The following is a 21,363-nucleotide window of genomic DNA, read 5'->3' on the forward strand; positions in this document are numbered from 1 at the left end:
GACACACTAAAATCCAGACAAGGAGGAAAGATCACCAGAAATCACACAACGAAAACTAGAGATTCCATTTCCACTTTCCCTCCCGTATCCTTCAATTTCTCGGTTCACGCCTCTGTGTAAAGGACGGTCCAGCTGGCTGTGCCCGAGGCAGCACCCTCAGCCTCCAGGATTTTTGCAGGCCTCCTAGAGGAATAGTTCAGTCTCTGAGGCATGGCCCTCTCACACCCCCGGACAGCAGGGGGCAGTGTGGCTACGGTTGCTGGCAGCATCGACTTGCTCTCCGTGTAGTGTTCATCTTTTCTTGAACCCCTCCAAGCCACTTCCGGGACACACGGAACTTTGGTGCAGCCAGCGGTAGCGCGCTGAAACGCAGGCGCGCAAGGCGGCAGGCGCTGCTTCCGGGCGTGTTGGAGTGAATTGAAGTGCTGTGGCCAAGGGAAAATGGAGACGATCTTGGAGCAGCAACGGCGCTATCATGAAGAAAAGGAACGGCTCATGGACGTCATGGCCAAAGAGATGCTTACTAAGAAGTCCACGGTGAGTCGGTCGTGGTCGGGGCCACATCAAAAGAAGGGCCTCGGTCTGGTGCCGAGCCCCTGAATGCTTTCTTTGGCCTTAAACCCACCCTGCGCCCCGTTTTCATCTTCCTGTTAGTTTATCCCGGCGCTAGGTAACGTTCTCCGAGGACCCAGCAGCCCTTCTGCTTCAGCCCCTGAGACCTAAACCAATTAGCTCGTCCTTCGAGTGGCCTTTCCAACTCGAACTAAAACTAACAGCGGATTATTACCGTTTGCCTCTCTGCAGCTCCGGGACCAGATCAATTCCGATCACCGCACTCGAGCAATGCAAGATGTGAGTGCTCCGCTGTCCGCTTTCCTCTGGGTCGGGCTGGGCGGGAAAAGTGCGGGCTGTCAGGGAAGGTGTAGGGGCTCAGCCTGAGTCCTGCCCCTGAGTGCTTAAATTAGTCTTTGTCCGGTTCCTGGATGTCCTGTCTCTGCCACCCAAATGTTGGGACTAAAGGTGTGTGCCACCATTCCGGGATCGGGCTGTCTCTTAAGAGTAGGGGAACTTTCAAGACCTTGTATCTCAGGAGGTTTCCTTTGCCAAAACAGCCTTGTTGTTTACCCAGCTCTGTTGTACAAATTGCTTTTTTCTGATGGATTTGTGTTTGCCTTTCAGAGGTACATGGAGGTCAGTGGGAACCTGAGGGATTTGTATGATGATAAAGATGGGTAAGTGACAGTCACATGCCCACCCACGGTTAGCGCTTCTGAGGAGCCCTGGTGAGAGGATTGGCTTTGTGCTTTATGCTCTTTGGATGTGTTGTTATTTTACAGACTACGGAAGGAGGAACTCAATGCTATTTCAGGACCCAATGAGTTTGCTGAATTCTATAACAGACTCAAGCAGATAAAGGAATTTCATCGGAAGCACCCAAATGAGGTATGGTCTCCCAAAGTATTTCCCCCAAATCTATCCAAAAATAAAAGAAAAATGCAAGGAAAATGGGGACGTTTGGCCGTCTTATCAAGAAAGAGTTTGCCTCTTAACTGCAGTGAGCATACTTAGCTGACAGCCTTCCTGGCATCCCTCAGCTAGTAAGGAAACAGAAGGCAGTAAGGCCTGCTTCTTTGCTTCTTTCTTTCTTTTTTTTTTTTTTTTAAGATTTATTTATTTATTTATATATTTATTTATTTATTGTTTTTTTTTTGTTTTTTATTTATTGTTTATACAGTATTCTGCCTGCATGTACACCTGCATGCCAGAAGAGGGCAACAGAGTTCATTATAGATGGTTGTGAGCCATCATATGGTTGCTGGGAATTGAACTCAGGACCTCTGGACGAACAAACAGCACTCTTAACTGCTGAGCCATCTCTCCAGTCCCCAAGGCCTGCTTATTTCTACCCAGTGAGAGATGAGTGAGAGATTTTTGCTCCAGAGTTCTTTAATTGGGTCCAGATTTTGTGTTCATCATAGTCTAGACTCTCCCTCCCTACCCAAACTTACTTTCTTCTTTTCATCTTTCATGAGAATTTCTCCCACCCAATACACTCTGCTCCTAGCTCTGCCTTGAAATCTTCTAACGACACAGTGGTACTCTGCTCACTTCCAGAGTTCATTACACCTTCAGGTTTCATGGCCAATACCAACTCCTTCATAAATAATCTTGTCTAGATTACCTCCTCCGAAGCAATCCTTCCTTAGGATGCCATATTTTGTGGCAATGAATGTCTGCCCTGCTATACTTAGCAAAGCAAGTGAAGAGCGGTAAGCAAGCTCCTCCGAACGCTCAAGGGCAAATCAGGCATTAGAAGTGCAGCTCTGTACATGCCTGAGACACTGCCAGGCCCCCCTGAGCTTTTCTCCTTCCCTCAGATCTGTGTGCCAATGTCAGTGGAATTTGAGGAGCTCCTGAAGGCTCGAGAGAATCCAAGCGAAGAGGCACAAAGTAAGTATGGCTTAATGCTTCTTTCTGGAAATTTCAAATGCATTCTGAGCTATATAGTTAGAATCTTTTTTTTTTTTTTAAATAAAGCTTTATTTTTATTTTGTCTGTATGAGTGTGTGTATGTATGTCTACATAGCATGTGTGTGTCATACCTGAGGAGGCCAGGAGAGGGCATTGGATCTACTGCGACTAGCTACAAATGGTTTTGAGCTACTATGTGGGGGCTGTGACTCAAACCTAGGTCCTCAACAGGAGCAGCCAGTACTCTTAACTGCTGAGCCACCTTCCAGGCCCTAGAACCTGGCTCTAAAAACAAATAAATAAAGGCTGATTTTGGTGGAGTATGTATTTAATCCCTGCTCTCAGAAAGCAGGCACTTCTCTGAGTTCAAGGCCAGTCAAGGCTACATAATGAAACCCTAGTGAAGGAAAGTCCCATGTAGCTGATATGAGTTAAATCAACGAGGATGAAGACAGGCGTCATTACAGGGGCATTGTTATATCAGCCGTTGCACTATCTTTCCTGCCTTTGTTCTGTTTTGTTTGCTTTTTGTTTTCTGAGACAAGATTTCTCTGTATCTCCCTAGCTATCCTAGAACAGCTCACTGTATAGACCAGGCTAGCCTCAAACTCTACGATCACCCCCTCTGAGTTCTGGGATTAAAAGTATTAAAGGCATGCGCTACCACTGCCTGGCTTCCTTCCTTTTTCTTCTTCCTCTTTTTTTAAAAAAAAGACAGAATCTCTACGTGTAAAGGTGGCTATCCTGGAACTCTGTGGACCAGGCTGGCCTCAAAATCACAGAGAACCACCTACCTCTGCCTCCTTTTGTATGTGTGTGGGCATGCATACAAAGGTATGTGTGTAGAGGTAAGAGGTCAACTTTGTGAAGTCAGTTCTGTCCTACTTTTACCTAGGTTCTGGAGTTTGATCTCAGGTATGAGAATCACCTTGCTGGCTTTTTTTTTTTTTTTTTTTTTTTTCTTTTTCCTTTTTTAACTGTTCTGGAGCTTACTATTTAGACCAGGCTTGTCTTGCTACCATGTCTAGTTGACCTTGAACTCATAATCTGCCTGCCTCAGCCTTCTGAGTGCTAATTTTAAAGCAAAGGACAGGATAGTATGGAGCTTAGATTTATATTCAGAGATTTAATTCATTTGCTAGAATATTAGTGAGTATACATGCGACCCTGAATGCATTTCCTGGCTGTGTAAAACACCATGCTGACACATGCCTATAATCCCAGTATGTAGATGGCAGGAGGCAGATCAGGAGTCTGAGGTCAGTTTAGGCAACATGAAACCCTATCTTTAACCCTCACCCATAGGACCTCAGGAATTGGTAACCAGGTTTTCAGATTGGTTTCTGGGTTAAATTGACATCCTGATCATCTCGAACAACATGCATATTTTGTGCTATCTAAGCTCAAAGTAAGACCTTATATCTATTTACTTGATGAGAATAGAGAAGGCGTTTGAGTTAAAGGCTGTCTCACAGAGCTTTGAACAGACAGTGAATCTGATAGAGCAAGTTTAAGAACAGTCTACAATACCATTGACGTGTAATTCCTTCAGACCTGGTGGAGTTCACAGATGAAGAGGGATATGGCCGCTACCTTGATCTCCATGACTGCTACCTCAAGTACATTAACCTGAAGGCATCTGAGGTAAGGCCTGAAATGTGGAGAGAAAATCTCATTCTAGGGACTAAGTCAAAACACCTAGTTAAAGCAGGTAGAGTGTCCCCCAACTTACTTGGGTAAATATTAAGTAGGTGATTTCATTTCTTAGAATAAACAATATCTATAATGAAGTTGGGATCCTACAGTTAATACAGCCCATTTTCTTTATTAATAATTTCTATTAGCTGGTAATGGTGGTGCATCCTTGCAATCCCAGCACTCAGGGAGGCAGAGGCAGGTAGATCTCTTGTGAATTCAAGGCCAGCCTGGTCTACAAAGTGAGTCCAGGACAGTCAAAGCTATATAATAAACCCTATCCTGAAAATAAACAAATAAACTATCTAAATAAGAGTATCCTTCTGGGAGTATATGTATACATCAGGTGCCTTCCTCTGTTGCTCCCCACTTTTGGTTTTTTGAGACAGGGATTCTTTGTATAGCTCTGCCTGTCCTGGACTTTGGAGACCAGGCTAGCCTCGAACTCACAGAGATCTGCCTGCCTCTGCCTCTCTGAGTGTTGGGATTACAGGCATTCGTCATTGCACCTGTTTGCTCCCCTTTTTTGCTTGTTTGTTTTGGTTGGTTGGTTGGTTTTTGAGACAGGGTTTCTCTGTATAGCCTTAGCCGTCCTTGAACTCACTCTGTAGACCAGGCTGGCCTCAAACTCACAGAGATCCACCTGCTTCTGCCTCCAATATCCTGGCATCTACCTTTTTTTTTTAAATAATAGATATCTTTTTATGTATTTTTATCTTATGAGTATTTTGCCTTTATGTATGTCTGCACCATGTGTGTGCCTGGTGCCCTTAGAAGCCAGAAGAGGCACCTAGATCACCGGAAACTGTAGTTTCATTGCACATGGTTGTGAAACTACCATGTGAATGCTGGGAACTGAACCTGGGTCCTTTGTAAGAGCATCAAGTACTCTTAACCGCTGGGCCATCTCTCCAATCCTGCCACCTTTGTGTTTTTTTTTTTTTTTTTTTTTTTTTTTTTTTTTGACATGCTCTCTCACTAGACCTGGAGCTTACCCTTTAAGCTATACTGGCTGGCTACTGAGTCCCCAGTATCTTATATCTCTGCCTCCCAACATATCGGATGCCCTGCTTTTACACAGAGCCTGAGGATCTGTACTAGGTTCTCATACTTAAACTCTTTAAGTACTGGACTACCGGACCATCTCCCTGCCCAGAGATAAGTAACTTTTTTGTTTGTGTGTTTTTTGAGACAGGGTCTCTCTACATGTCCTGTAACTCACTCTGTAGACCAGACTGGCTTTGAAATCAACAGAGATCTGCCTGCCTCTGCCTTCTGAGTGCTGGGACTAAATGTGTATACCACAGTGCCTGGCAAGTTTTAAAGCCTGTAAATACTTCCAGTGATCTTGTGGTAGCCACATAGTATGAGGTATGGGAGGTGTGAGGAGGCCAATCTCTGTCAGAGAAGGACCAGTTCATGTATTTTGGTCAGAGAGGTTTTACTTATTTGCTGTTTGTTCCGTGATGAGGTTTAAAATGACAGTCTCGAGTCACAAGAAGTTCATGGGTGGATCATGATAGCACACCTTTAACCAAAACACTCAGGAGTCAGAAGCAGTAGGATCTCTTTAAGACCTTGTCCCAAAAAGAAAAGAAAAAGATCCTGATGGGGAAGTGTATCCAAAGTTAGCTACTAACCTTTAAGTTCTTGGGCAGACAGCTTTTCTCTTCTGCACCTCTGTCTGTGCTTCAGAGAGGCTCAGCAGGTGCCTGTGTGGGTTAACACAGGCACCTTCAGGCCCTCCTTGTAGAATGGCGGCCTACCCTAAATACTCAGCAAGTGTCTTGTTTGGATTGATGTTTGTTGACTTGACTTGCTGAGTTAGTTTCATGTTTAACAATCTTCAGCTCACTTCAGTGGAATCAGCGGCCTTAGGGGACGAAAGACGGGAAAGAAGATACTAGCATGAGCCACACCTTGATACTTGATTAGACAACACTCAATTTTGACCTTGATTTAAAAACAAAATTATTTCTTGTGTTCAGTGGCCTTCAAGTGTGGAGATCACAGGATAACTTGTGGGAGTTAGTCCTCTCCAGTGTGGGTTCCTGAAATAGAACTCAGGTCTTTACACTTGCAGCAAGCCTCTTCATCCACTGAGCCCTCATTCCAGCCCTTACCTTTATGTTTTGAAGATTAGCTGAGTTATCATCCTGACACTTGTCATTTCCTTTCTCTTTTTAGAAGCTGGATTACATCACATACCTGTCCATCTTTGACCAGTTATTTGACATTCCTAAAGAAAGGAAGAACGCAGAGTATAAAAGGTAGGCATTCAGAGTTTCCACAAATAATGGAACGGTTTCAGGCCAAAGTTCTGGCTTTTGTTGCCTGAATGCTATTCTTGCATGATTCTGGGTTTATCAGAAGATAAGGATGGTGAGTGTTATGTTTTAAAATATTGATAATGATGGCATGGGTGGTGCATGCTTTTAATCCCAGCTCTCTGAAAGGAAGAAGCAGGTGGGTCACTCAATTCAGCCTGGTCTACATAGTGAGTTCCAAGCCAACCAGAGACGTATAATGCAACTTTGTCTCAGAAAATAAACATTGGGTAGACAAAGGTATTTGTGGGAACATCTGTGCTCTTATCCCATATATAATTTTGTATAATTTAGAAGTCTGGGGATCTCTGGGGTGTTTTGGGTATTTGTTTGTTTGGTTGGTTGGTTTTTGTTTGTTTGTTTGTTTGTTTGTTTTTCATCTTTTGAGATAAGTAAGGGTTTTCCTGTGTATCCTTAGTTGTCCTGGACTGGCTTTTTATACCAGGCTGCCTTCATAGAGATCTGTATGCTTCTGCCTCCCTAAGTGCTGGGATTAGATCTCTGAGGTTTGGGAGTTTGATGGAGTTTCCAGGACTGGCTAGATGATGTGGTTCGATCTGGTATTAAGTAGAAAGTAATGCTGAATTAGTCACGTTTCTCGTTAGTGTCCCTAAGCTTGCTCTTTCTCAAACATACCTGCTTACCTGGCTTCCTTCATCTGTGAGTTAATTAAGACCTAGTATTTGGAATTATAGCTTCAGGATAAAAGGAGGTAAGAAAGGTCAGGATTTAAATGGTGATGTGAAGAAAATAAACTCATTTAAAAACTAGTAGTAGGCTGGGAATACAGCTCTGGTCAGAACACTTTCCTAGCACCTACAGGGCCTTCAGTCCTATCCCCAAGTGCATGTGCGCGCGCACACGCGCGCGCGCACACACACACACACACACACACACACACACACACACACACACACTAAGGGTGTTACTATACCAGCTATTATTAGAAGTGTAGTTCACAGGGCATAGCAGTATTTCACAGGTAGAAGCTGCGATTGCTTTCTATGTCACATGCTCCTCTGCAGATACCTGGAGATGCTGCTGGAGTACCTCCAGGATTACACAGATAGAGTGAAGCCCCTTCAGGATCAGAATGAGCTCTTTGGGAAGATTCAGACCGACTTTGAGAAGAAGTGGGACAATGGCACCTTTCCTGGATGGCCGGTGAGCTTCAGTGTGCTTCATGTCAGGGAAACAAACTGGTTATTTTCATCTTGAGTTTCTGCTTCTGGACATTGGATGTCAGTCCCTTGGTATCAGCTCTACCCTGAGGCCAGGCATTCTTTGTACACTCTGAACAAGACTTGACAGGACCCACTAGACATTGTCTAGTCCCAGTATTTTTTTTCTTAATTTTGTTATTTATTCACTTTACATCTTGATCACAGCCCCCTGCCTCCTCTCCTCCCATCTCACCCTCTTCCCCTCTTCCCCCTATCCCCTTCCTCTTCTCTTCAGAAAGGTCCCCTTTATCCTAACTAACCCCAGAACCTCAAGTCACACCAGGGCTAAGCGCATCCTCTTGCACTGAGACCAGACAGGGTAGCCCAGCTGGGGAAAAGGATCCTAAAACAGACAACAGAGTTTATCTCAGACAGCCACCACTCCACTTGCTAGGGGACCCACATGAAGACCAAGCTGCTCATCAGTTCCATGTGTCGGGATCTATGTTCAGCTCATGCCTCCTCTTTGGTTAGTGGTTCAGTCTCTGTAAGCCCCCATGAGCCTAGGTTAGTTGACACTGTTGGTCTTCTTGTGAAGTTCTTATTCCTTCCTGGTCCTTCTATCACCCCCTCAACCCCCCCAAAACTTTCCCAAGCTCTGCCTAATGTTTGGCTGTGAGTCTCAGCATCTGTTTCAATCTGCTGCTGGTGGAACCTCTCAGACAACAGTTATGCCAGGGTCTTGTCTGAGAGCAAGGCAGAATATCATTATTCAGGGGTTGACTCCTATGGGGTGGGTCTCAGCCATTGGTTGGCCATTCCTTTGGGACCAGGAATTTTTTATTTTTTTATTTTTATTATTATTTTTTAAGTATAACTTCCATTTTATTTGTCCAGAGTATTTTTTCTTTGCCCTTCTGTCACCAACTTCTGTCTTTACATGGGCTTTGATAAAGATTATGGTGCAGCACCAGCAGGTCTAAATCGTGGTGGGGCTGTTTGGTCCTTCCCGGCTTCATGAGATCAATTTTTGATCACCTCACTGTGAATGGCGCAGCTCACACAGTAATGCAGCTTGACATAGAGTTTGAGAAGCATATAAGCATCGAAGACACTTGCTTCGGATATGTCCCTCACAGCAGTGGCCGCTATGATGTTCCAAATGACAAGCTTCTTAATGGCCTTGGCCTTGGGCACTCACCAGGTGCGGTTTGTGCAGCAAATTGGCTGCACTTGGCCACAGCCCTTTTTAACTCAACCTCGTTTCTTTTTTTGGTCATCTTGGAGCCAATACCCGAGAGAACTGGGCCCAGGATTTTTAACAGCCATATCCTGACTGCTCTGTGGCTCCGCCTGACCAAAATCTGATCAGTCTGTGTGATCAGAATCTATATATTTTTACTCCTGTTGACAAACTTGGAAGTTTCAGGAAGAAAACTAGTCATCTGAATTTTTTTGCTCCGTTTCTGTATGAATTGATCATTATTTGTTAATGTGATTAAAGAAGGGGTGCCAGCCAGTCCTGGGAAGTTAGATGGCTCCCTGACGCTCATTCCTCTCATTAACCTGGATCTTAATAAACTCCCTGTTCCTGCCAGAAAGAGACAAGCAGTGCGCTGACCCATGCTGGAGCCCATCTTGACCTCTCTGCATTCTCTTCCTGGGAGGTATGTTTCATGACACTAGATGATACTGCTCTTGCGTAGCTATCTTTCTTTTTTGTTGGTGGTGGTAAATTTATTGTGTAGGAGTAGATGTATGTCCCACACATGTGCATGTGTCCCAGCATGCATGTAGAGATGAGAAGTTGTGGGAGTTGGTTCTCTCTTTCTACCATGTGAAGCTGGAGGAGCAAGCCCAGGTTATCACTTGACAGCAAGCACTTTTTTCTTTCTGAGACATCTCACCTGCCCTGGCCATGCTTCAGAGAGGCCACTTGCTCTCCTGTTTTTCAGTGTCTTAAGACTTGTAACAACCATTTCCTGGGGACATGCATGTATAAAGGATAAGGAAAGATCAGAAGGAACAAAACTTTTTAACTTCTTTGAAAACAATTTCAGAGAAATGAGATATGATGTTATAGTATTTAGGGAATTAGAGGGAAGCTGAAGAATTGCTGAGTGTTTGAGGCTAACTTTAGAGTAAGACCCTGTTCTAAACACCAAAACAGTAATTCAAAACAAACAAGAAACGACAAGGAAAAGAGCTGAAGACGAGAGTTCACGTGGTGGAGTACTTGCCTAGCATGTGTGAGGTCCCGAATTCAGTTCCCATCTCTGCAAAAATATTGCTATGAATGGATCTCCCTATAGAGAGTCACAGAACACTGCCCTTCCAGTGTGGCTGAGTCTGAGATATGATGGTCAGTCTTTGGGAACTGAAAGCTAGGAGGTTGGCTAGAGAGTGTGATCTTGCCTGGGGAAAAAGCAGATTGTGTTATATTGATTTCTCTTTTGTAGGAGTTGGCATCCCTGGGTCTGGACAGGTTGAAATCTGCACTGTTGGCTTTAGGCCTGAAATGTGGCGGGTAAGAACCTGATTTTTCTATCAAAACTTCTAATTAATGTATGTTTGGATGATTCTCTTTGAGTGGCTCTGATTTTTTTGTTGTTGTTGTTGTTCTATTACCCTACATTGCAAAATGATCTTGTGCAGGGCATGATGATGAATGCTTTAACCCCAGCACTTGAGAGGCAGAGGCAGGCAAGTCTCTGTGAGTCTGAGTGAGTTTCCTTATCATCTGTATAGTAAATTCACCCTAAAATCTCATGTGCCTCTTACCTCCTTAGGACCCTAGAAGAGCGAGCTCAGAGGCTCTTCAGCACCAAAGGAAAATCCCTGGAGTCACTGGACACCTCTCTATTTGCCAAGAATCCCAAATCAAAGGGTACAAAAAGGTGAGTAGCTGGGGCACACCTCTACTCTGGCTTCCACCTCTTGCTTTGTTTTTACCTTTATGACAGGGTCTTGTGTAACTCAGGTTGGCCTGAAACTTGCTGTATAGGGCCTGACCTTAAACTTCTTCCTTGGCTGTGATGCATTGCCTCTGTCCAGAGGGTTGTGATTGCAGGCATGTGCCACCATGCCTGGCTTTTTTTTTGCATTTTGTTGTTTTTATTATGTAGCATGGCTGTACAAGAACTCATTCTGTAGACCAGACTGGCCTCAAACTCACAGAGATCTACCTGCCTCTGTGTCTTGAGTGCTGAGATTCCTAAGCCCAGCTAAGGAACACACTTTTTTAAAAAAAAATTTGAAAATAGAATTTTTTTTCTTTTATTGAGGATAAATTCTTTTTTCATATAATATATCCTGATTATAGTTTGCGCTCCCTCTACTCCTGCCACTGTCCCTACCTCCCCTTCCCTCTGGTTCTACTCCCCTTTCTGTTTCTCAGTAGAAAAGAACAGGCTTCTAAGAGATAACAGCCAAACATGAGAAAATAAAATAAGAGAAAGCAAAAACATATCAACGTTGGACACTGTGTTCTTTAAAAAAAAAAACAAAGCCAAACATCGATTTTACCAATAAAGACTGGGGAGCCTTAAGCTGGGGTGAAAGCCTACTAGCTCAGAGAGGCAGAAGAGACACCCAGCTGACCTTCCTGCTCAGCTGATGTACCAGAAAGAAAAAGTCCTTTCTTCTGCATGCTTTTTTTTCTTTTTTCTTTTTAAGATTTATCTTTTATCTATACAATGTTCTGTCTACATATATACCTTCATGCCAAAAGAAAGCACTGGATCTCATTATAGATGGTTGTGAGCCACCATGTGGTTGCTGGGAATTGAACTCAGGACCTCTAGAAGAGCAGCCAGTGCTCTTAACCTCTGAGCTATCTTTCCGCTGCATGCTTTCTTAGAAAGCCCTAAACTCGGAGCCGGACAGATGGCTCACGTGCTTGAGATTTTCTAATGCATTCACAGAGTCAGTGTTCTTGGAAATAAGGCCTTAGATACAAAAAGAAGCCTTAACTGATACGGCTTGTTTCTTGTTCTCAGAGACACAGAGAGAAACAAAGATATTGCTTTCTTGGAAGCTCAGATCTATGAATATGTGGAGATTCTTGGGGTGAGTGCATTCTCTGCTGAGGGCTATACTGCTGCTCAGTGGGGGGATTAGATTGGATTTATTTTCAGGTTCTAATAAGGAAGGGGGGTGGGCAGTAAATTAGTTCACCTCAAAATTTGGTGGGTTCTCTGGAGTCCTTGGTCCTTCAGTGGGTTCCTGTTCTGTTGTTAGGTGATATTCCCAAGGCTGCTCAATTCCCACGAGGCCAGACATAGACAACAGACCCCCTCTTTTAGCCAGTTCAAGAATAATGCAGCATTTTGCTGAGGTTCAGCATTGCCGTTTGAGAAGCAGGCACTCAAAAGGCAAGACAAAGGCGACTCACAGCAGTGCTCAGGTGTGGTTTATTGTGACACAGCTTTTTGCCCAGGTTGAAATTGTGAAACCCAGCAAGGTACCAAGATGATTGTGAACATTCTTCTTGCAAAGTCTCAGGGAATGCCAAGAGTGGGTGGGTAGAAGGTGGGAAAGGTTTGCCTCACGCAGGATAAGTTTGCACATATCTGCTGTTTGTGGTAGACATTATTCTGCTTTAGTTTTAGCACCAGCACACAGATGGAAGTAGTCCCCTATTGGCTCTGTAAGGAGTCTAAAGACTAGCCAGATGTTAGACATCAGAGACAGTGAACTTGGGCTATGATCATGTGGGTAGCAATATGGGTGGCCAGTGCCCTGAACGTTGCTGAAAGCCATTACCTTTGTGCCCTTGGTGAGACATATGCCTACTGCTTTCCCCCTTTTTCTGGAAGTGTTTTGCTTCTCAGCCAGGACATGGCACCTATGTTGAATTCTAACCAGTTCTACCTGGGGTTTCCTGGAGTTGCTCTCACTAAGCACTAATAGAATGAATGTTTGTTATACTCTGGTACTTATTTATGCCTGTTGGTTTTTAAGCATGAAACTGAATTTTTTCATATGAAATGAGTATGTCATGGTCCTTAAATAACTTACATTGTGGTCAGGAGGAGCAAGCAGCTGCATGGAATCTGAACCAAATAAGGAAACTCAGGGTAGAAAGTGGTCATCTTGGGCAGGGCAGTCTCTACAGTAGATAGACTGGCTTGGGAGTTTTCCACCAGCGGTGCTGAGACCTTGCCCATGATGGTCTGCCGCCTAAGGTGAGGGTCTAGGCAAGTGGACCAAACCTTTAGTTTTCCCTTCAGAACCCAGCATGGCCTGTGAGCATTGTTCCCATAAGAAGGGAACAATTAGTCCCATTAATCTCTCCTTTTTCTATTAATCGTTTAAACTTAGTGTGTGTGTGTGTGTGTGTGTGTGTGTGTGTGTGTGTGTCTGTCTGTCTGTCTGTCTCATATGTGGAGGTCGAAAGACAAGCTCCAGGACTCTGTTTACCCTTCCACCTTGGTTTGCGACACCATCTCCCCATTGCTGCTGCGCTTCATGCTCTAGGCTTGCATACCCATATGCTTCTAGGTGAGGTCTGGCTCCCACATCACTGTCGGAGTGCTGAGGGTGCATGTGTGCCTTTTCACATGGGCTCTGAGACTTGACCTCAGCTCATCCGGATGCCTGGCAAGTCCATTTTAGCCAGCTGAAACATCATCTTGCCAGCCCAACTTAGCCTTATTCTACAACCAAAACCACCTTGTAAGTGAGGGGCCAGCATGTCCTGTACTCATGTGCTCTGACTGTGCTTTTCTTTATAACCCACCTTAGGAACAGCGACAACTCACTCATGAAAATGTACAGCGCAAACAAGCCAGGACAGGAGAAGAGCGAGAGGAGGAGGAAGAAGAGCAGATTAGTGAGAGTGAAAGTGAAGATGAAGAGAACGAGATCATTTACAACCCCAAAAATCTGCCTCTGGGCTGGGATGGCAAAGTAAGCCTCGTGGGACCCCCTTGTCCCCTCCCATTGTGGCAGCACACAGAGCTTGGTAAACTAATGCTCTTGCTTTATTTCTTTTAGCCCATCCCCTATTGGCTGTATAAGCTTCATGGCCTGAATATCAACTACAACTGTGAGATCTGTGGAAACTACACCTACCGAGGGCCGAAAGCCTTCCAACGGCACTTTGCTGTAAGACGTTCAGAGCCATTTCTCATGGAAATTGAGTAGAAACAGCACTCTAGAGAAGTAGATGATAGCCTTTGGGGACCAGAGCTGAAAGCAATGAGAGAGGCTCATGTCTGGGGTCGTGGGTCGTGGTAGGCCTGAAACCTGGGCTGGTCTAGAGTCCTACTCCTATCTGCTGTGAAGTTTCGTCGATTTGGCTTTCCCATGCTAGTTCCTGTACTTTTCTCTCTTGTTTTTCTGCGGCATTTTGGATCACTTCTGGCTTCTTGGTCATTTCTCTACATTGCTATTAAAACGGGCTGGGCAGGTTTTGGGTTTATTAGGTTTTAAATGGGCCTTTGCCTCTTTGCAGAAAAAAAAAAAAAAAAAAAAACAAAACTAAGGTGCTAATATTTACCAAGCTGTTCTTAACACAAGCGGTGTCTGAGTTCTCCCTCATTGCGTGGGCCCACCCCTACTGCGTTCTGCCCTTCGACTCTGGAGGGCATTTTATATAATGGAAAGGACTTTTACTATACTAGATAAGCATGGTGGGTTATGTGAACTCCCTCGCAGACACGTTACTAGCTGCTTCTAGGTCCTTTCCACTGTGTCCTTGAGTGGGCGCTAAGGTTTTCTTAGTACCACCTCACATGATTGGGGTTGGTGTCCCGGATGGAGCCTGTGGTGGCTTTCTGTCTGAGAGCCAGACTTGTGATATCCTCATGCTCTCTTGTGTTCTCTCATCCCTTCTGATACCTGCTCAGCATTTGCTTATGAACCTCCAGAAATACCAGCTTGCCTTCACAGCCATGCAGATGGGGGAGGGGCTTCTGGGTCACACCAGCTTCTCCAAAGCAAGGAGTAACAAGTCTGAGTTGTACTTCTCTGACACCACTGACTCAAGAACCTGGAGACTGTAAGCCTGAGGCAGTGCAGTGCTACTTGGTGCTGTCAGTCCCAGCCAGTATGTGTAGACACACACTTCAGAAGGAAGGCTGCCTTTTGCTGGGGTAGGGACTGTGGTAGAATGAAGTGAGTGCTGTCACAGCTATCCCTGTTTCACACTGTCCCTTTCCTTCTCCTCCAGGAATGGCGTCATGCTCATGGCATGAGGTGCTTGGGCATCCCAAACACTGCCCATTTTGCAAATGTGACGCAGATTGAAGATGCTGTCTCCTGTAAGTAAGCTTGCTGAGTGTTCCCTAGCCAGACCAAGTGGCCACTCCTGCAGCTGCCCCACTATCCTGCTATCTCCAGGCCCAATGGCAGAGGTTGTGGCTATAGAAAGCTAAGGCACACATATAATTACTGCATTTTTTTAAGGGAGTGAGCTAGTCAACACTACTGATTATATCTCCCCTGAAAAGAATCCTATGCTGAGGTTAGAGCAGGGCTTTTAGCCCGAGTCTATGAACTTTCCTCCGTGGAAGGTTCTGAGTGTAGGTTATATGTTTACTCTTCTGAACTGATTTTAACTGTTGAGCACTGATCCAGAAGAAGAAAACAGAAAGGCCTCAGTAAGCTTATTTCTGAGGCAGCTGCAAATAACAGAACGGTGGCAGCAAAGTCTTATTGGAGGCAGAGTCAAGTGGCAGGTGCTTCGCCTTGCCTGGCAGTCTCTGCTGCTGACACCTTACAGGCTGTTCCCTGTTCTTCCTCATTCATCTTTCCCTGCTGTGTTTCGCTTTATGTTGGCTAGACAGTTGGTTTTACTTATTGTTGGGTTTTTGTTTCGTTTTAGACAGGCTCTCGCAATGTACCCTGATTATTCTGGAATTCACTCTGTAGACTAGGATGGCCTGAAACTCAGATATCTGTCTGCCTCGGCTTCCTGAGTGCTCTGAGTAATGGCATGCATCACGTGCCCAGCTTCATGAGGTTATATTTTGTGTATGTGGGTACATGCATTTGTATGTGAAGGTCATAGATTCCTTGATCATTCTCAGCCTTTTGTTGTTGTTTGAGACAGGGTGTGTAGACCTGGCTGTCCTGGAACTAGCTCTGTAGATCAGGCTGGCTTTAAACTCACAGAAATCTGCCCATCTCTGCCTCTCCAGTGTCAGGATTTAAAGTGTGTACCACCTGGCTCTCCTCTTTTTTTTTTTTTCCAGACAGGGTTTCTCTGTGTGATAGCCCTGGCCTGGAACTCACTTTATAGACCAGACTGGCCTTGAACTCACAGAAATCAGCTTGCCTTCTGAGTGTTGGGATTAAAGATGTGCACTACCACGCCCAACATTTTATTTTATTTTTACTTACTTACTTACTTACTTACTTACTTACTTACTTATTTATTTTGTCCTTTTTTGAGACAGGGTTTCTCTATCAAGCCCTGGCTGTCCTGAACTTGCTTTGTAGACCAGGCTGGCCTCCAACTCAGAAATCCACTTGCCTCTGCTTCCCAAGTACTGGGATCAAAGGTGTGCATCACCACCCCGGCTTATTTTTTATTTTTTAAGTTTAAAAAATAAAAGAATGTGTGTGTGGTGTGTGCTTATGTGAGTGTATGTGTCTCATGCATGTGCAGAAGTCTGTGGAGCAAAAGAGGGCATCACATCCCTGGAACTGGAGTTAACAGACAATTGTGAGCTGCCATGTGGGTGCTGGGAATTGAACCCAGGACCTCAGGAAGAGTAGCTAATGCTCTTAACCACTGACTGAACTGTCTCTCTGGCTTTCTAGCCATTTAATTTTTTGAGATAAGCCCTATTCTCAAACTTGGAGCTCATCAATGGAGCTAGGCTGGCTAGCCAGTAAGCTCAAAAGATCTGCCCTTCCGTACAGCATTAGGGTGATGGACAGTGTGCCTCACACCTGGCCCTTTCAGGGGTGCTAGAGATCTAAGCTCAGGTCTTCATGCTTACAAGGTAGGCTCTCCCTTCTCAGCCATTTCCCTGGCCTTTGTTTTTGTTTTGGGGGTGGGGTGGTCTGACTCTACTCCAGACTGCTCTGAAACTCACTTTGAACTGGTAGGGATCCTCCTGCCTCAACCTCCTAGGTGCTGGGATTGAAGGCATGAGCCACCGACTTTCTGTTTAATTTTTGCTCTTTTGCTTTGCTCATAGGAAATTAAGGCATAGTTAATAGAATGAATTATAATTCTATATTTCAAATGCTGAAAAAAAAATTCTGACCCAGGCAGTAGTGGTGCACACCTTTAATCCCAAGCACTTGAAAGGCAGAAGCAGGTGGATCTCTGAGTTCAAGGCCAGCCTGGTCTACAGAGCAAGTTACAGGATAGCCAGGGTTACCCAGAGAAACCCTGTCTCAAAAAACAAAGCAAAAAAACATTTTTTTCTAAGATATATTTACCATGTGTGGCTGTTTGTATGTGCTCACATGTATGCATGGCACTGCATGTGTGGATCTCCTTCTACCATGTGTTCTAGGGATCAAACTCAGGTCATCACAAGTGGGCATATTCCAAGATGCACAGCGTATACACAGACAGAATCAAGGTGGCAGCAGATGTTGACTGTTTAAGGCTATTATTGTGGATAGTGGTGTGAGTTATGTAGCACTCATTTTTTAAAACTCTACTTTGGGGTGTTCGGGCCTCTGCTTCCCTTTTAATCTTCCAACTCTACAAAGAAGAGAGTTGGTTAGTGGAGAGAGAGAGAACCCCTTTACTTCTTCAGTAGGTTCTTTTAGGGCTATACCAATCTCCATCAACAGCAAATGCAGTTGCACCCCAGAGAAGCTCTTCTCTCTGTCTGGCTGTCTAACTGCCACACTGTCCGTCTGTGATCTCTCCAAACTGTTACTCACTATACACTAACTAACCCACATGCCCCACTCTGCTCTCTCTGGGCTGTCATTTATATCCCCAGAGTCTTAGACCACACCCCTCTCTGTGCCACATATTACCAGTTAGCAAAATCCATACCCCACAATTAACAGCTGTGGACAAACTATAGCCCAAATAAAATCCCACATTTGGGCTTAGAACAAAGAAACATATTTACGTAACATAACTGAGTTTTTAAAGAAACCAAACTTTCATTACAGCATTGGAGTTTAATTTGCTTTCTATTGCTATGATAAACGTGACTAAAAAACAACTTGGGGGCCCTGGAGAGATGGCTCAGAGGTTAAGAGCACTGACTGCTCTTCCAGAGGTCCTGAGTTCAATTCCCAGCAACCACATGGTGGCTCACAACCATCTATAATGAGATTTGGTGCCCTCTTCTGGCATTTAGGTGTACATGTAGGCAGAGCATTGTATATATAATTAAATAAATCTTTAAAAAATAAAAACAACTTGGGAAGGAAAGGGTTTATTTGGCTTGCACTTTCAGATCACAGTTCATCATGAGGGAAGTTAGGGTAGGAATTCAAAGAACTGGAACAGAGGCCTCAGAAATATGGGTTACAGGCTTGCTCTCCATGGTTTGCTCAGCCTGCTTTCTTAACACTTACAGGACCCCTGCCCAGGGTTGACAGGACCCAAAGTGAGCTGAGCCATCCCATGTCTGTCACTAATAAGAGAGTGTACTACATGTGCTGGAGAGATGGCTCAGAGGCTAAGAGCACTCACTGGCTGTTCTTCCAAAGGTCCTGAGTTCAATTCCCAGGAACCACTCGATGGTTCCCAACCATCTATAATGAGATCTGGTGCCCTCTTCTGGTGTGTAGAATTATGTGCAGGCAGAACACTTTTTTTTTTAATTTAATAAATAAAAAAAAAAATTAAAGGGGTCACATGCCATCACCATGATGGGGTCATTTTCCTGCTTGAAGTTCCTTCTTCCCAGGTAACTCTAACTGTATCAAGTTGACAAAAACTAACCAGGACAAAGGCCAAGCATGGAGACGAACTCCTTTAATCCCAGCTCTCAGGTGCCAGAGGCAGGTTCTGAGTTCCAAGCCAGCCTGGTCTACATAGTGAGCTCAAGGACAGCCGGAACTATATGGGGGTAACCAGGACAAGTATTAAGCCTTCTCAGCTATGAGCTGTTGTTATTTTATCCCATAATTCCCATCGACTGTTCCCAATTCTTTTTTATAAAGTATTTTCATGAGATAAAGAGTCTCCACGGTTAAGAGCACTATCTGTTCTTGCAGAGGTCCTGAGTTCAGTTCCCAGCACCAACATGGTAGCTCACAACCGTCTGTAACGAGATCTGGTGTCCTCGTCTGTCATGCAGGCTCACATGTAGGCAGAACATTGTATACTTAATAAATAAATCTTTAAAAAAGAAAAAAGAAAGTATTTTCACCTGGGTGTGACACAGGCCTTTAATCCCAGCACTCGGAAGCAGAGGCAGGCAGATCTCTGTGAGTTTGAGGCCAGCCTGGTCTACAAAGAAAGTATTTTCTTTTTACTGTTACAATTCTTTGTTTTGTTTTTGAGGCAGGGTTGCTCATTGAGCACACTGGCCTCAGTCTCACTGTGTAGTCAAGGCTAGCCTTAAACTGCCTGATCCTCCTTCTGCCTCCCAAATGCTGGGGTTACAGGTATGTGCCTTCATCCTGGTGTTTAGGTCTTTGTTCTAAGAAATCCTGTAAAAGTTTTCTTTTACATACAGCAAAGTGAAATCTTGGTAAATTTTGCAATAAAGGAAGTTTTATCTACAGGTGGTTCTAAATCAAAATTCCATTTGGGGCAGGCAGAGTCATTTGGGGGAGTGTGTTGGGAGCAGCACAGCAGGAATGATGTAACCCTGCTCCCAATAGACTGGATCCTAATAGCTGTGTATCTCTCATCCTGCAGTGTGGGCCAAGCTGAAACTGCAGAAGGCTTCAGAACGATGGCAGCCTGACACTGAGGTGGGTGCTAACGCACAGGGTTAGGAGTGGTGTCGGGTGACAGCTCTCACACGCACAGTCTACTCTACCAGCAAGTAGAATGGGACAGGCTACAGGTGACTGCAGATGAGCCTGTTGTCCTGCTTTTAAGTCGTTGTCATCACGCAGTTGCGTTCTCCCACTGAGGCCGATGTGAACAAGGGCACCCAGTCTCTTGTGCTACCTGGGGATTTCTGAAGAAGTGTGTCACCTCGTAGGTCTCTGAAGAAAGCATTGAGTCAGAGGGAGTCCTCTCTTTGGAATGGGGATGTGTCCTCATTGGTTTTGACAGGTCTTAGATGAGTGCCATGCATTGAAGGGGTGGTGGTAACAGGCTCCTGTAGAGACTGGTAGCAGTCTCCTGTGTCAGTTTTTCAGTTTTGGCTTTGTACCATCAAGAGCCTTTCCAGCTGTAATGTAGACCTGAAGCACTAAGCCTGTTTGGCCTCCCTGCCAACCCCTGCAGTGGCCCGAGGGCGGGAACCCAGGTTTCTTGGGAATCATGTCACACTGCAGTTTTTGTCAGGCTTTCCCACAGGCTTCCCCATTTCAAACGCAGGCAGCACTTTAAAGGATGTGTCAGGATAAGGGTGGGCCACAACTGGTGCCACTCTAGAGCTCTAGAAAGAGCATGGGTTCCCTTTTGCAGCTCTGGCTGAGAAAGCTGTGTTAGGTGAAGAATGCTGATTTCCAGGTACCAGGGTTTGCTATGGAGCTCCTCTTGTAGCTAACAGAGAGCCCTTCCTTTTCAGGAAGAATATGAAGACTCCAGTGGAAATGTCGTGAACAAGAAGACATACGAGGATCTGAAAAGACAAGGACTGCTCTAGTGGTCGGCTGTGCCTAGGCTTCCCTGAGCTCTGCGTTTTCTAGTTTTCCCTGTGCTCTTAAATAAAGACTTTTGCTATGTAGTCTTCAGCCCAGCGTGCACCTTGCAGAAACAAGACATGCTGGCAGGTTGCAGAATTGAGATGTGTTTTATCTTTGTTTTATATTAAAAAGATCTGTGGGAAAATTAAACCAGCCCCTGTTCTGGGTGTGTTGTTTCTGAAGCTCAGGTTTATAAAGTAACATAACCTTTTGTTCTTAATCCCTCTCTGCCTTGTTCTCACCAACTTCATAGCAGCTCAGATTTAGGAAATAGTTACTACTGCCTAAGTCATGTCAGTTGATTCTGAGTACATGTCTCACTCCGTAGCCCAGACTAGCCTTGAATTCTCACCAATCCTGCTTCAGCCTCGTGCTGAGATTACAGGTCTGTGCTGCCACACCAGGCATGTGTCCAGTAATTGAGACCTAACTGTTCTCCTTGTCATCTGTCCCTTCACTGCCACTTCCCAAATGAGCATCATGGCAGGTTGAACTCAGCCCTCGGTTGAGTTACATGCTGGAGAAAACAGGACCGCGAGCCAATTCTGAGGGCTAAAAGTGGCCTCAAGGTTTTCCTGTTTTGTTTGCATAAAGAAATTAGCTGTAGTTGGGCTTAGTGGCACTAGCCTATAATCCCAGCACCTGAAGACAGAGGCAGGCATCTGAGTCCAAAGCCAGCCAGGGTGACATGTGAGACACTGCCTTACAAAATAAATAAAAATTAGCTGGAGCCAGACATAGTAGCACAGTCAGACCTGTGTTCAAAGCTTCTAGGCAGCTCAGGCAAGAGGGTGGTTGCAAGAAGGTGCTGCTCTGGTTTCTGAATCTGGTATTCCAGATGTCAGAACTAAGAAGTCCTGTCCTACCTATGAGGACAGTCACTGAGGCTGAATAGAATTCCCCAGAGCCCTCAGCCTGGCAACCCTAAGCTGTTTTGTTTTTCAGGCGTTGCCTTGAAAAAC

General features: G+C 44.9%; 1 protein-coding gene across 1 annotated transcript; it reads left to right on the top strand.

The window, feature by feature from the left end:
• The first annotated feature begins 366 nt into the window (after window positions 1-366).
• Sf3a3 (splicing factor 3a subunit 3) lies at window positions 367-20,551 on the top strand. Its single transcript, XM_055611485.1, has 17 exons — window positions 367-537; window positions 805-852; window positions 1,180-1,232; window positions 1,338-1,443; window positions 2,379-2,451; window positions 4,025-4,116; window positions 6,355-6,437; window positions 7,520-7,658; window positions 9,256-9,324; window positions 10,117-10,184; window positions 10,447-10,554; window positions 11,656-11,725; window positions 13,403-13,567; window positions 13,655-13,765; window positions 14,832-14,922; window positions 19,458-19,513; window positions 20,284-20,551. Exons 1-17 carry the CDS (start codon window positions 442-444, stop codon window positions 20,359-20,361), a joined length of 1,506 nt encoding a protein of 501 aa, XP_055467460.1. The 5' UTR covers window positions 367-441; the 3' UTR covers window positions 20,362-20,551.
• Window positions 20,552-21,363: the final 812 nt, after the last annotated feature.

This window comes from Psammomys obesus, unplaced genomic scaffold (genome assembly GCF_907164565.1).
Source record: "Psammomys obesus unplaced genomic scaffold, mPsaObe1.curated_primary_1811, whole genome shotgun sequence".
In the NCBI taxonomy this organism is placed as follows: domain Eukaryota; kingdom Metazoa; phylum Chordata; class Mammalia; order Rodentia; family Muridae; genus Psammomys; species Psammomys obesus.

Coding starts and splice junctions, on each gene's coding strand:
- Sf3a3 (XM_055611485.1), top strand. CDS start 442: ATGGAGACGATCTTGGAGCAGCAACGGCGCTATCATGAAGAAAAGGAA. Junction 4,117..6,354: donor TTAACCTGAAGGCATCTGAG/GTAAGGCCTGAA, acceptor TTCTCTTTTTAG/AAGCTGGATTACATCACATA. Junction 10,555..11,655: donor AAATCAAAGGGTACAAAAAG/GTGAGTAGCTGG, acceptor TCTTGTTCTCAG/AGACACAGAGAGAAACAAAG.